Source organism: Sceloporus occidentalis, unplaced genomic scaffold (assembly GCF_023333645.1).
Source record: "Sceloporus occidentalis isolate IW3139 unplaced genomic scaffold, rSceOcc1.0.p SCAF_106, whole genome shotgun sequence".
NCBI lineage: Eukaryota > Metazoa > Chordata > Lepidosauria > Squamata > Phrynosomatidae > Sceloporus > Sceloporus occidentalis.
In genome coordinates this window covers 1,508,002-1,522,480 of record NW_028317086.1, presented here as the reverse complement: position 1 = coordinate 1,522,480, position 14,479 = coordinate 1,508,002, and the positions used below count along the sequence as shown (strand labels likewise).

The window sequence follows — 14,479 nt, the reverse complement described above, 5'->3', positions numbered from 1 at the left end:
TATATATATATATATATATACAGGGCATACATACAGTATTCTTCTATCTGTATGCTACTTGAGAGAATATGCAAAATATGAGCATTGTTTTAAGGGACAAACAGAATTTACCATTTCACTAGTGAAGAATATTGGTTGCTGTGGAAAACTTTAACAGATTACGGGGGCCTTGGGAGATTCCAGGCTTAGAGCTTGTCTAGAATATTACACACAAAGGTGGAAAAATTCCTTGAAGTTATTTTTAGCATTGATTATATTGAGACTTCATGTCTTCATGTCCAGCAATGAATCCTGTCTCAGGGGCCCACGACTGAAAAAGCCTAATCCCTATTCTTAATGTATTACCATACATATTAAAACCTAATGAGTATCCCAGATCCCTAAGAAGTCGTGTATAACAACTCTTGTCATGCCTACCATTACATATAGGATACCAGATATTTTCTTTCACCATTTATTGTGACTGATTGGTTCATGACCTCCACCAACATGTTTTGTGTACTCCCTGTATAATTTCTATACCTAAAAATGGATTTTAGTAAAGCAACCACTATATTATTATTATTTAGTATATTCAATGAAAATTTGAGTGGTCAGTCAAACTAAGGATTAACTCAACTGGCCAAACTCCACCAAAGTTGCATGACCTCACATGCTAACACTCACAAAGCAAATAATGTTTTTAATTGTATACAAGTTGTTTGTTTAAATTATGTGAGTTGCAGGTAAGTTCATCTTGTATGCCTTCAAATGGAATTCACAATTTTAATTAAAACAAAAAAGCATATTATATAAATATTTATCAAAGTGGGATGTTAACAAATTATCCCTGGGGAAGACCCTCATTCTGTTCCTAGTGGTTCACAATGTTAATAAACTCTTTTGGAGGGAACTGTGCCCTTGCTGCCTCCAATCTCTTTCCATGTCATGTGTTGTGGGATGCTGGGGATCAAACAATAAATAAATATTAAATGTAAAATATCCCTACCTACCCCATCTCTAAGTACTCCAAAATCCCTATCCACACACACACCCCTAGGCACCGGAGGGGTAAAACATGAAAAAATGTTTTTTTTGTTACTGTTGATATCATTCAGTAAGGTTCTTGAGTACATACCTCTGGCCCACAAAAAGATTGAAAGAGGCCATTCAAACAAAGAAATATTAAAAAGTTACAAATACAATATTAAGAAGTTACAAATTGTAAAAAATTAATCCATGCAACAACAACCCTGACAATAAATGGTTGCCAACCTCCCCATGTCACCACCAGGAGGCCCTGGGGAAGCCATTCTTACATTTTCCTGGCACACCTCTGACTCATCCAGTAACCAACTGTTGTTTCTGTATGTCATCTTGTTATGTTATACTGTACATAATTGTTATGTCCTGTCTACCCTACAGTGCTGCGGAATCTGATGGTGCTATATAAAACAATAAGTAATAAAAATAATAACCAGGGACATTTTATAACGGGACTACTCCCAGCTACCCTTGCTGTAGCCTCTGCGTTGTTTGTTCATGATGTTTGCATACTGCTATTTATACTCTATTTTTACTGTATTGTCTTCCCTCTCTGCTGTTCTCCATGGTACTTGCCGTCTGTCAGCCCCATCTGCTGCCATCTGCCCCAGGCCTTGCCTGTAGATGGCCTCCCAAAAGTGGTGAAAGGAAGTAACACGTAAGAACAAGCACCTGTCCCTGCACAGAGAATCTCGCCTGATCCAGTACCAGCACCACATTTTGTCATGTGACTTATGTGCAGTTTAACGTATATAATCAAAATAAAATATGGTATTCTGAAATGCAACATGACCTTAAAATGCCTTGTTTTTTTTAATTGGTCTTGCCCGATGCTATGCTGCCTTGTGTCACTGGAAATGTTATATGGTATAACCTGCCCAGCCTAAAAGACTCAGGTTGATAAAACACAAGCTCAGAAGATAAGAGAACTGTGTGGATTTCATATTCTCTAGTGTCCATTGTCAGGAGTTGTCAATTAAAGATTATAGAAGTCTCTGGGTAATAGCATTATACAGATTAACAGTAGACGTGCGCACCGACTGTGTAATTTTTCTTCAGATGTTTTCTATTGTAGCCAAGTTTTCTGGAAATAAAACAAGGACATTAATTCCGATGTAGATATTTTATAAATATACCCATGATACCCTCATGAGATGTAATTAATAAAGAGGAAAAGATAATGCAGTCATAACAAGCTCTTTATAAATAACATGTAATCTAATGTCAGGCCTCATAACAATACATAATCTGAGTTGCACTTTAAGATCCTTTTGTGATACAGCATGTTGCATTGGTTGCACACTTTGGACTAGAGAGTTGCATTATTTATTGTTATTCCTTATTATAAAGGTATTAATTACATTCGAGAAAATATAGTAGTAGTCACACAATGACATAAGCGGATGTTTAAACATCAGATTATTTAAGCACACATGACATACATTGAGCACATTCAATTCTACAGAAGGTATATTGATGATTTGTTATTCATTTCGGATGGTCCACTTAGCTTCAAGATTTACTGGAGATTTCTAATAGCAATGGTTTAAACCTCAGATTAACAGATGATGTAAAGAATCAATATTGTTCCTTGAGTTAAAACTGTCCCTGAGTACCTGAATTGTTACCACAGCCCTACACAGGAAAAGAGGTATAGGGACAATACCATTATTCATGCAGAGCCCTGCCATCCTAGTCACACTATCAAAGGTATTCATGTAGGTCAATTTCTCCAGCGTAATTCTACTGAGTTGTCAGATTTTGTCAGACTACTAGAAAGATGTTATTCTCTAGCCATTTTTCACATGGCCTTTTTGAGAGCCTTTTGTTCTGATAGGAGAGTTTGATGTCCTCTTCATGTCGATCAGTTCAGAGTAACAAAATGGAAACGCTTATTTTTATAACATCTTATAGTAGACAATTTACCCATATCGAAAATGTTGTTAACAGCTTCATATACCTTTCAATGGCAAGTATTTCCAATCTATTTTGCCTCACTGCTGCAAGTTTGTTGCCAAGAGAGCAGTTACATTAGTCAATGTGGTTCCCCTCAAGATTATACCAGTCACACGAGAGAACAATTACGTGGCTAAACCATGTTGGTACATTTAAATGTGGTGGTCACCCCTGTTAGTGTTGCCAGCCTATTTGCCTTAGTGACTCTTTAACTTGTTTGGTCTTTCAAGGAAGCTACAAGTCATTACATAAACTACTATCTTCTCACCTGCATGAAACAATATGTGGGCAAGACCTCACATCAATTTAAGGGCATGGATCAGAGAACATGTCTCTACCCTTCCGGGTGAAGACACCAGGGACTCATCCATTAGCACACATGTTTTGGAAAACAGAGACTTAAGCCAATGCAGAGTGCAGGGTATTGATAAGGTGGCTTTCCCTTAAAAGGGGAGGGAACTATTCTAAGGTATTACCCAACATTATTTATACTGTATAGTGATTAATAATGCAAATTTTTTTCTCTCTCTCCTTCTTCCCATCTCTCTACTAGATTTTGTTTATATGTTTTCATTTATTTACATGTGTGTATACTTTTACTTTCATATCTTTTATTCTTTGATCTGTGCTAGCAGCATACCCATTTGCTTATACTGTGTTATGGTTCATTGGTTCCTGGAGTGCAGGGGTGGGGAAGGCCCGGCCTGCGGGCCTTATCATTTGGTCTGGTCCGCAGGGCAAAAGGTGCAGAAACCATGGTTGCGTGGGTCACAACTGATCATTTCTGCAGGGACCCGCTGCTTACCTGTGCCTTGTACTGCTAAGTGGGTGCTATAAGCCAGCAGTCACGTAACATGATCCAGACGCGTTCCTGCTTCCCCTGGGCAGTAAACAGAAGTTGTTCACACAGAGTGCGAGCAACACAGAGGGAAGCAGTGGGCCCATGTGGAAGTCTGCGAGCAGCACAGAGAGGTCTGCAGTTCAGGTAAAGGGGTGGAGAAGGGTGTATGAATGAGTATATAAATGAAGGAATATTTGTGAATGAGTATATGTGAATGATGAGGGAATAAATGCGTTTCTGTAAATGAGTGAATCAATATTTGTGAATGAGTGAATGGATAAATATGTGTGTGATAGCATGGATGTGTAAGTGGGGGAAGGATGGCACAGGGGGGCTGTTTGAGGTAAGGATGGCACAGGGAGGTTGTTTGAGGCAAGGATGCCACAGGGATGCTCTTTGAGGCAAAGATGCCACAGGGGAGCTCTTTGAGGCCAAAGATACGCCACAGGGGAGCACTTTGAGGCAAAAGATGCCACAGGGAGGCTCTCTGAGGCAAAGATGCCACAGGGAGGCTCTTTGAGGGAAAATATGCTGCATGGAGGCTCTTTGAGGCAAAGATGCCACAGAGAGGCTGTTAGGACTTTCTATATTTGCCTCCAATGCTTCAAGTCTGGGTGCTAGGCAGGTCCTCTGGATGCAATCTGGGTGCCAGGGCTGACATGATATTAAAGGGGGGCTGGCTGGGTGGCACAAATACTCAATGTGGGGATGTACACAAGTGTGGGGCCAATGAGGCATTAATTCACAAGGGGGCTGGCTGTGGGCATCACATAAATCAATATTAAAGGGAAGGCTGTCTGGTGGGATAAAAATTAAATGTGAGGCTAATTTAATTAAGTTGATAATATTGTATGGCCCACGAATAATGTTATAAATATCCAAATGGCCCTTGGCAAAAAAAAGGGTACCCATTGCTGTAGTGATATAACAAAATAAGCTTACTAGGTTCTTGCAACAATACATAATCTAAACTCTGAGCTCCTTTTGTGATACAGCATGCTGTATTTGCTGCATACTTTGGACTGGTGATTTGTAATATTTATTGTTATTCCTTACTGTAAGGGTATTAGTTACACCTGAGAAAATATAGTAAAAATGAACATGCACACAATGACATAAATGCATGTTAGAACATCAGATGATTTGACCACAAAGACGTAAGCAGTGTAATGATGGACCTGCTCGTTGGGATTGAAATCAGTGCTTAGTCCAGCATGCAAGCACAAAGGTCAATCAATTCCATCCTCTGAAGATATCAGGGAGGGATGTAGCAGCCTCGCAAAAATGTGTAAACGTGCAGAATAAAATGATTACCAGAGATAAGAGCAATGTGTGGCTTTCATATTCCCTGGAGTTCATGGTCAGGATTTGTCTTCTGGAGATTATAAGAGTCTCTCAAGGTAATAACATAATATGGATTAGTGATATACACACACGGACACTGTGCGACTTTAACCTTGAATTTATCGATGTTCCTGGAAATAAACCAGGATGTAAATCCTCAAATAGAACATTTTTTTTTATAAAAAATTGTTTTAGGGGATGAGAGGGGGTTGCCATAATGAGAGGGCATGCGGAGGGAGCTTCCAAAGCTCACCTTCATATTAGAGACTCTAAAGTTATATTATACATATATATATTAATACATCATTAATTTTGCTAATGTTGAAAATATGATAGTTTGACGCTATCATCTTTATTATTAAAGATGTAATCAGACATCCTTACTTTATGTTACAGCTTCCAAATCACACTACACAAGTAGTCAAAGCATTATTGTATATGTCCATTTATTTTGGAAATTTCTGCTGTCTCTGTAGTATCTTTTATTATTTGTCTCATCTACCTGTTTACTTCAGCTGTAACTTGCCCATATTGAATTAAAAAAATAGATGGTTCTGCAAATGAATAAAACTTTTCATGCTTGTTTGTGGCCAAACTGCCAAAAATCATCCAAAACATGCCACATACAGATTCCCATATAACAAAAAGTGTTGTTTTTTTAAAATGGTAAGTGGGGATCATCACGGTATCATCACATCACGGTATCAGCACGCCACTGGTAGAACAGGCTGAATTAATGAACAGAGCCAATACTACCATCCAGTGGCTATATGTGGGAATAAACTTCACATGTCTTCAAGTATGCTGAAATATACGCATCTCTGAAATAAAAGCAAATCAAATTTGCCTTTATGCTCTTGATTATAGGTCAGTGATAAATTATATCAGCAAGAGTGTCTCCAACGCTATACCTGAATACAAGACTACCCTATAGGAAAAAAGTTTTACTGGTAAATATTATTCACATTTAAACTATTTTTTCATAATTACTAAAAACTATGACGGAGAAAAATGCATTTGTTGTTTTTATTTCCTTTTATTTGCCAACCTGCCACCCAGTTATGCACATCTGCCCCCATGCTTGCCACTCTGCCCCCAGATATTCCTTATACCCCCTTGTATACCACTCTACCCCAGATATACCTTATACCCCCTATATGCCACTCTGCCCCGGATAAGCCTTATACTCCCCTATATGACACTCTGCCCCCCAGATATGCCTTATGCCCCCTATATGACACTCTGCCCCCCCCCCCAGACTTACCAATGCCTCCCTAGACTGGTCCCCCATGCTCCAGACTCCCTGGTGTCTAGTGGGGGGCAACCAAACTTGACAAAGGCTGGTGGTAAAATGTGTGCATGCGAAAAGTTAAAATACCAGCATATGAAATACCTGGCGGGGGGTGTAGTTTTAAAAAATATTTGGTTTTATTGGGCACACTGAAATGACCAGACTCAAAAATGTACCAAATAAGGCATGGGCAGTGGATCACCAAATGTCAAAGGGTGGTATCGCGGTACTCAGGAGATGTTACTGAACACATATTGGGATGTTGTGTGACAGTGACGTATACCAGGACCTGTTAATTCATAACTGAAGTAAAATGCAAAAAAATTACTACCACAAAGTCTAAGACTGGTGGTAGAGTTAGTGCATGGAAAGAGTTAAAATACTAGCATTTGGAATACCCTGGGGTGTCTAGTCTTCAAAAATATATAGTTTGATGGGGTAAATTGTATTGGCCGGCTTCAAACATACCCAGATAAGGGAAGAATTAGCAATAGCAAAACGCTACTTGTGCTTATTGCCCCATAACGTGCAGAAAAAAAGCCAAAAAAAACCCCATAAAAACATTGGGTATTTCTAAACTCAGGACAAACAGTAGAATCTATTTAGCAGTTTTTTTCATTTGCTTTTACAGAAGAGAAAGTCCATTTTTTCCCAATTTTTCACCATATTTTATACTTTTTTATAGTAAATGATATGATTCAACCAAAAGAAAGCCCTTCTTGTCTTGTTTTTTATAGTAAATGATATGATACAACCAAAAGAAAGCCCTTCTTGTCCTGAAAAAAAACAATATATAACTTGTGTGGGCTCAGTAAACAGGAAAGAATAAAATTAAAGTTAAACAGGAGCAAAGCAGAAATGTTAAAACAGCCATTGTCACGAAGGGTACAAAAAATAAATTCAGCCTTTGCCACGAAGGGGTTCAAGTTATGGTTAAGTCTCTTACAACCTCATGTACATAGAGATTTTGTTATTTTAAATAGCACAAGAGAGCTAAAACTTGAGATGCTCCCAAGCGGGCTATAAAGCGTCTGTCTGTTCTTGGTAGTCATCTCATGTCTTTCTGTAAATTATTTTGTACGCTGTCCGGTTTGATGGAAAATATACAATAAAAAGCCTGTCCAGATTATTAGAATGATATAAATGGAATATTGTTGACTAAATCAATATATAAACAACATCCTATACTATTTCAAGTTAATATTTACCAACATTACGTTAGTGAAATAATTACAGTTATTAAATTTAATGGCAGGTTACATTTAAAGGCGGTATAATAAATACTCTTTGGATACGTGTGGACGGAAAGCACTTGTGGTAACTATAGGTGTAATGCTTTTAATTCTTTGCTATCCTTTCATATAATTCTCCACAGCCACACATCTAGTACAGGACGTTCTGCTCCACGCAATTGCACGCACGAAACTTTCTGATGACACGCAATCCGCAAAGCGCGCTCTAGCGCCATCTTGGTTATGGGAAGATGTCGCGTCTTATGTCAAAACGAGGCGTGAAACGCTCGAGAGGTGTGCCCTCTTCTACCCAATGCAAAGGGCAGGGGGCGAGGCTGAAATTTCAAATATACCCGGTAAAAGAACGGCTGCGGCGGAGGCAACGGAACTTGAGCGTTTTAAATAACAAATACAGTGTAAGTGTCATGTAATATAAGTCAGCGCAGCGGAACTCAACGGGTACTCATCTGATAGTAGTGGGGGGTCTATAAAGCAAGTATGTATAGATACGCAACGTAGCAGTTACGCATATAACGTATGCCAGGGTGGTTACTGTGAGATAGATGTTGGACCAGCACTTAAGTAACTTGTGTTTGATAGAAGCATGTTAAACTTCATCTTGTGAAGCCTAACTTCTCTGGCACTGTTATTTTCACCTGGACAGATGTGCCTCTCTTTTTGGTTTTCTTAAACTCTTAAAGCCTTTTTGTGCCCCCAAAAATCCATTATTATTGTGTTTTTTATATATATATATATATATATATATATATTTTATTTTTTTTATTATTATTTTTTAAGATGATTAATTGTATTCTCTCTCATTAAAATCACTGAGGTTATGTCATCTGTTTGTCTTTTAATATTTCCATCCAGGATGGATAAGCTGACCTTTCCCTCTATTCCTGCCACGGATCTGGTAAACTTTTTACGCCAGTACATTCTGACTGGAACCGAATCCAAAAACTTCAGCAAAGCTGATATTTTTCCCAATCCAAAGGTGAGTAAAAATTTCTTTAATGTTGAATCCTATGTTTACAGTTCTTTTTTTTTACAGGTATAATGGAAATACAGAAAGATTAACTAATGTTTATAAATCTTGTGAAAATGTGTTTTCGGTGGATGTGACAAGCTGAACACCGGTATTTGCAGTCAGTCTGTTAAATACAATGTACATTTGGCCTGATGGCGGCTTGTTGACCTAATCACTCTCGATTTACAGCCTGAAGTGATGCAAAGGCTCTACATGAGAATCCTGCAGCAAGTGTTTAATTATGGAGTGGAGCGCTTCTATATGGTAAGTACTACTACCTTCTGTGTGTGTGATTGAGATGCAGTGAAAGAAATGTTTTCTGTATGGAAGTGTAATTCAGAACTCTCTTTCCTATGTGGGTTCTGTAAACACGGTATATGGATCTGTGGATTTATGCGTTTCAAGGAAATTTATTACATTGCTTCTGAAAACTTTTTATTTGTGTATTTTGATATTTGTAAAGAAAATTTTGGCTGGTGCAGAGGTAACTTCAATGCCAGTTGTGATGAAGGGCGGTTATGTTTATAGTAACCAAAACATGCTACTTTTTATTAAAAAAACAAAAACTGATTTATTTATTAACCTCACACTGTCATAGTCCCTTTGATTGCAATGTTGTGAATAGCTTTCACCTTTCTAAATAATAATTTACTAACTTTATTAAATTGCCAGTAATATTTTTAACCAATGTTTAGTTATTACATTATTTGTTATTTATAGCACATATATCACTATTTCCATCTGGCACCAATTATTTCCTGCAGTTAAATATTGGTAGGGCATGTGGGTACCCCAGTCCCTTTCCAACGGCGCCGAGGCTCTGTAATAGATACCAATGGGTACCATGCCTCTGACACGGAACAGAACTGATTGTCTATGGCCATGAAATGGGAGAAGTGTACTTTCAGCTTGACAGATGAAGCCGTTTTGAGTATATTGTAAAAATACAGCAACTGTTCATCTTGCAGGTGCCTATGAATCTTGACATCCAGTATCCCGATATCGTTGAAGGCTTTGCTCCTGTGGCACATATTCTAAAACACATGTATGTACATCAGGGAATATATTTGGTATATGACAACTCATACGCTTGGTATTCACAAAACACTTTGTGTGTTTTAAATATGGATAAAGTGGCTATAGAGGCAAACGGTGATCATTGTTGACCTTATTTGCATGCTCCTACCCAGAATCCCTTGTGGTTGTGGCAGCACCATGAGATTTCTGAGGGAAAAACCAAGCCTTCTGGCTTGTCTGGTGTCTGTAGATGAGTGGTTAATAATGCTTCTACTACCTCCTGTCTTAAATATGGAATTGTTCGTCTATATATTTCTTTAAACAGGGCACGCTTCATGCCAATGTGTCGAGTGTATGATTTCCACCCGTCAGATGTCTTAAATCCAAGTAAGTGATATAGTTAAATTGTAAGATTCGGGGTCATAGTTATGCTTGTGTGAAAGCTTTTGTGTGAAACCCCATATGTTTTCCCCTTTTAGAAGGAAAGCGGACACTGCACCTGCTGAGTGGGATTGTAAACTTCATGCACTTCAGGGAAACTCGGAAGAGTGTTTACTCTGAATATTGCTTGAGCTATGTAAGGAAAATTCACCTACTCTAAATTCCTAACTAGTAGTAATAAACACAGTCTTCCATTTACAATGTCATACACTTCCCCGAGACTTTACATTTTACATTTAATTTTATATATCTATCTCTGTTTAGATGAACCAAACTACTCTTTAATTATGAGATTATTTTGTTCAATCAGAGAGCTGCTTTGGAGAACATGCATCACTTGCAGAAAGCAAATCAAGAAGCTGAAGCCAAGATAGAGAAACTTATGTAAGTCTACAGTACACCGATCCATTTATTTGAAAGCCATTAAGGTGTAGAAGGTGACACAAGGGCTTTGTGAATAGCAATGTGCCATCTCTTCCCTGTTCTTAATGGGTATCCTATAACCGTGCAACCCTTAGCCTCATGGTCCCCATGCCTACATTGCCACTTTATTACATAGTTTAATTTTTCCAGGACAGTTCCACCAGAACAACAGGCGGAGTTTAAAGCACTGTCTTCCGATATTCATGATCTACAGCAGACCATAAGCCAGGAATATCGTGCAAAAGATGTGAGTGAGACTTAAATATTTAAGTATTTTGTGCCGTTTTCATATTTTTTTTTCTGTTCTGCATTTTGCACTGAATAACGCTTATTTGGGCATGGCGTGTTTCCATTGTTTAGCAACCAGACAGAAATTAAATAAACTTTTTCTGAAATCAGTCCGTCGTTCTTTAAAACAAAAGTCCATGTCAAATATTTCAAAATGTAAGACGCCTTCAGTAACTTTTCTCCAGGTCTATTGCTGCCTGGCTCCTCGCTATTGTTGAGCTGTGATGAATAAAAACCATGTGCCCTGTCTAGCCTGCAGATTTGTTTTCTAAGAGCTTCCCTCTCTAGATTATGTTTGGAAACAACTTTACTTTTTCTTTTTTTCCTACCTAGATGTCTTTTCAAGACAAAATAGCACATCAAAAAACAGATTTTACTGAAAAGAATAAGAAGCTGGTAAGTTCCATCAGAGCTCAGGTTTATTAACCCCTTAATGACATGTACGGGCTCAAAATGCATTGTTTTCAATAGGTTTAGGGACCGCCCATTGTCCTTAAGGTGTAAGTGATGGCATTACTTATTTGGACTTTGCGGCACTCCGGGTGGATATTAATTTGGCTTCACAAGTGAACGTGCTATGTTTATCCTTTATTTTCTGAGATATTGGTAAATGCTTTTATTTTCTCTTTACCGACAACACTTTGTTTTCACTTAGAGTCAACATAAGCTAGCTATTGCCACTATGAAAGAGGAACAAGAACGCATGAAATCCCAAATTGTGGAATCTCCGGAGCAGCGCAAAAGTAAGACCGAGAGGATGAAGGAAACGGTACACAAACTGAAACAATCCAGGGTGAGTTGAAAATATGTTGGATATGGTGCAGTATTTAAACGGGACCTACTACCTTGCAGTGGGATTCAGAATTGAACTGTTAGACATAAGCAGTCTTAGACTAAACAGTCAAACTGTCCTTAATAGGATGCATCCCAAGGGCACCTGTCAGTTCTACATGATAGAAGTTTAATTCTATACTGGAATGTGTGTAGGTATGAAATTTAAAGTGAGTCCCAAGGGAAAAAATAGTTTATCTGAACACTAAACATTGTATAACACAATGCTGAATAAAAGTGTTTTGTTTCTAGAGCTAATCACTGTAGTATGTGGATGGGGGGTTCTGATCAATTCAGCCATATAATTGCAAAAGGGAAAACATTAATTTAAAGGGGATACTAAGATTTCTTTTTAGATTTAAGTGCATATAAAGGCTCAAGTATCTGAGTTTACAATAGATTTTGTAATAGGGTCTCTGTTAGTCTAGTAGAGTGGAATAAGATAGCATTGCTGTAATTTATATGCCAAGCAAATATATACATCTGTCATTATTGCAGTTCAGGAAAAATGTGCCATATTTTAAGAGTAAACAAGGACAGTATAGAAAACATTTCAGTGACACTACTACAAAATATTGTTTCCATTTCAGATGTGTGGGTTTAAGTCATTCTATTTTCTTTACCCCACAGCAAGAAGCGAGTGAGAAATGTGATTACTACAGGGAACGAGTCACCATTGCTAGTCTGTGGCAGTCTGATGTACAAGGCTACATAAAGAAACTTCAGAGTGTTGAGGCAAACTTGGAGATGCACAGGAAAATCCAGGAGGAGGTAATACATTTACACACGGTACTGTGTATGCTAGGAATTCTAGTATTTGTCCCGTTTTCTTTCATCGCCTGTACATTCTGGCATACTGGGATTTGTTTATTAAAGGGGAAAGTTGTCAGGAGAGATGTGGCTTCCACCTTTTTGACTTCAGTTTACCTTATGAAGGTCAAACCCAAATAAGCTTCTGTAGAACACAGAGTAAAATCAGTTTCTTTAATCACCCTAACCATTAAATTATGCAAGGCCAACTTAACCCATCTTGCTGAAGAACTTTGCTGGGGCTGGCTGACCATAATGTATAGTGAGGTGAGGGAGTTGAAACCACTGTCCTGCAGACTGTCACTTTAGTGAATCAGAGTTTTGTTGTTGGAGCCATTGCTAACAAGTAATTGGTTGCAGATCAGACAGAGTGAAGAGCAGATTGTTAAATTCAATCTTGAGTTAAAGTCCTTCTCTAATGAGGATGCACAGCTGAAAAGAACCATTCAACTCAAGAAAGAGAAGCTTCTAAAACTGTACATTAAAAGTAAGAAGAAGCAGGAGGATTTTAACCAACAGAAGCAGGAAATCCTTGAGTAAGTAGAGAATTTTGATAATCCTGTAGTTAATGGTTTGAGTATATATTTTATAATTATGCAGTGTTTCTCCCTCGTTAAAATGTTTTCTGCTCATTCCAACCCTTCTTGTGCTTGATTTTTGAACAAGGGCCTGTCTTGAGTGGCAGTGATAAGAGGTAAAGGTTGTTAGTTACATTGAGTCTAGTAGCTGATTAACCCCTTAATGACAAGCTCACACCTCCCTTTAAAATACATTGAAATCTGGTGGCTTTGTCCCTATTTAGAATTTGCAGTCATATCCAGGAGAAGAGACAAGCTATGCATGGACGTGTGGCTCAAGTTATGCAAGAAATTCAACAAACAACCAGCAAAAAAGAGGAGCTCCAAGAAACGTGTGAAAAAGAAAATAAGAAGTATCAGGTAAGGTTTTTCATCTCTTTGAAATGGCATTAAGCATGTTCAAGCAATCGCCATCTTATTTGGTAAAATGACCCCTGTGATTGATAAAAAAGATCCAATGAATCTACATTTACTTTGACATAAGCACAAAACATTAATGTTGTAAGAATGTTATTCCTACCATGCAATTTTTTTGTTCAAGTTGTAAGACTGACTTTGTTCCACCCATGGTTCCAATAGTCATTGAAGTCACCTTTCTACTTATGTGTCATCTTTACGTGTACCTCCTTATGTAACGTTTTATGTGCTTAAATGAATACACCTTTCCAGGAGGTTATTACGGACTTCAGAGCTGCATTGGAGAAATATCATGACAGTTTGCAGAAGGCATCTGATCGGAGCTCAGAGCGAAGAAGAGAGATGATTGCAGAACTGAATCGGAGGTTGAGTCGACGATAGCAACATGGTGCTTGGCATTAGTGTTTTTTTGTATATATTTCTGTTTTATATAATAAAGCTTGCTGTTTGTTACGTTCATGTAGTAGTCACCACTGTACATACACTTGACTATTGCATGCAGAGCCGATGCAAACTAGACAATGTGTTTTTGGCCACAAAGAACACCATACATGTGCATGGGAACAGTTTTTTTTTTGTCTGTTTAAAAGGGGCACTCTGTATCTTCTGTTAAAGAATTACCCTAGCATCTATTAAGCAAAACCTATACAATTGTAGAAAAAAGGCACACATTATGTACTAACTTAACTTTTATAGAGTAAAGTTTCTATTTGAAATACACCTTGTCTTGGCTTCTATTTCCTTCCCATAATTATCTCCTTTACTTAAATACAAGTGAATAGGTACGGGGGTTCATGCACAAGTTCATTGATATACTCCAAGGGCGTTAACGTGTATTATCTATATCATACATTCTTCCTCACCAATCATAACCTCTAGAGGGAGTTGGTGACTCACATAATATTTAAGTAACACAAACATTTTAGTGCTGAGCAGATATTTATTTGCAGATTGTAT

General features: G+C 38.0%; 1 protein-coding gene across 1 annotated transcript; it reads left to right on the top strand.

The window, feature by feature from the left end:
* Nucleotides 1-8,561: 8,561 nt before the first annotated feature.
* Nucleotides 8,562-13,903, top strand: LOC149283319 (kinetochore protein Nuf2-A-like). Its single transcript, XM_089497751.1, has 13 exons — nucleotides 8,562-8,684; nucleotides 8,907-8,981; nucleotides 9,686-9,762; nucleotides 10,060-10,121; nucleotides 10,214-10,311; nucleotides 10,486-10,559; nucleotides 10,749-10,845; nucleotides 11,220-11,282; nucleotides 11,542-11,679; nucleotides 12,348-12,488; nucleotides 12,888-13,063; nucleotides 13,330-13,465; nucleotides 13,775-13,903. Exons 1-13 carry the CDS (start codon nucleotides 8,562-8,564, stop codon nucleotides 13,901-13,903), a joined length of 1,389 nt encoding a protein of 462 aa, XP_089353877.1.
* Nucleotides 13,904-14,479: the final 576 nt, after the last annotated feature.

Bases quoted from the DNA above. Each gene is read 5' to 3' on its own strand.
- LOC149283319 (XM_089497751.1), top strand. From the start codon at position 8,562: ATGGATAAGCTGACCTTTCCCTCTATTCCTGCCACGGATCTGGTAAAC. The intron at 8,982-9,685 runs GTAAGTACTACT...TTCATCTTGCAG, and splicing joins GAGTGGAGCGCTTCTATATG to GTGCCTATGAATCTTGACAT. The intron at 10,560-10,748 runs GTAAGTCTACAG...TAATTTTTCCAG, and splicing joins GCCAAGATAGAGAAACTTAT to GACAGTTCCACCAGAACAAC.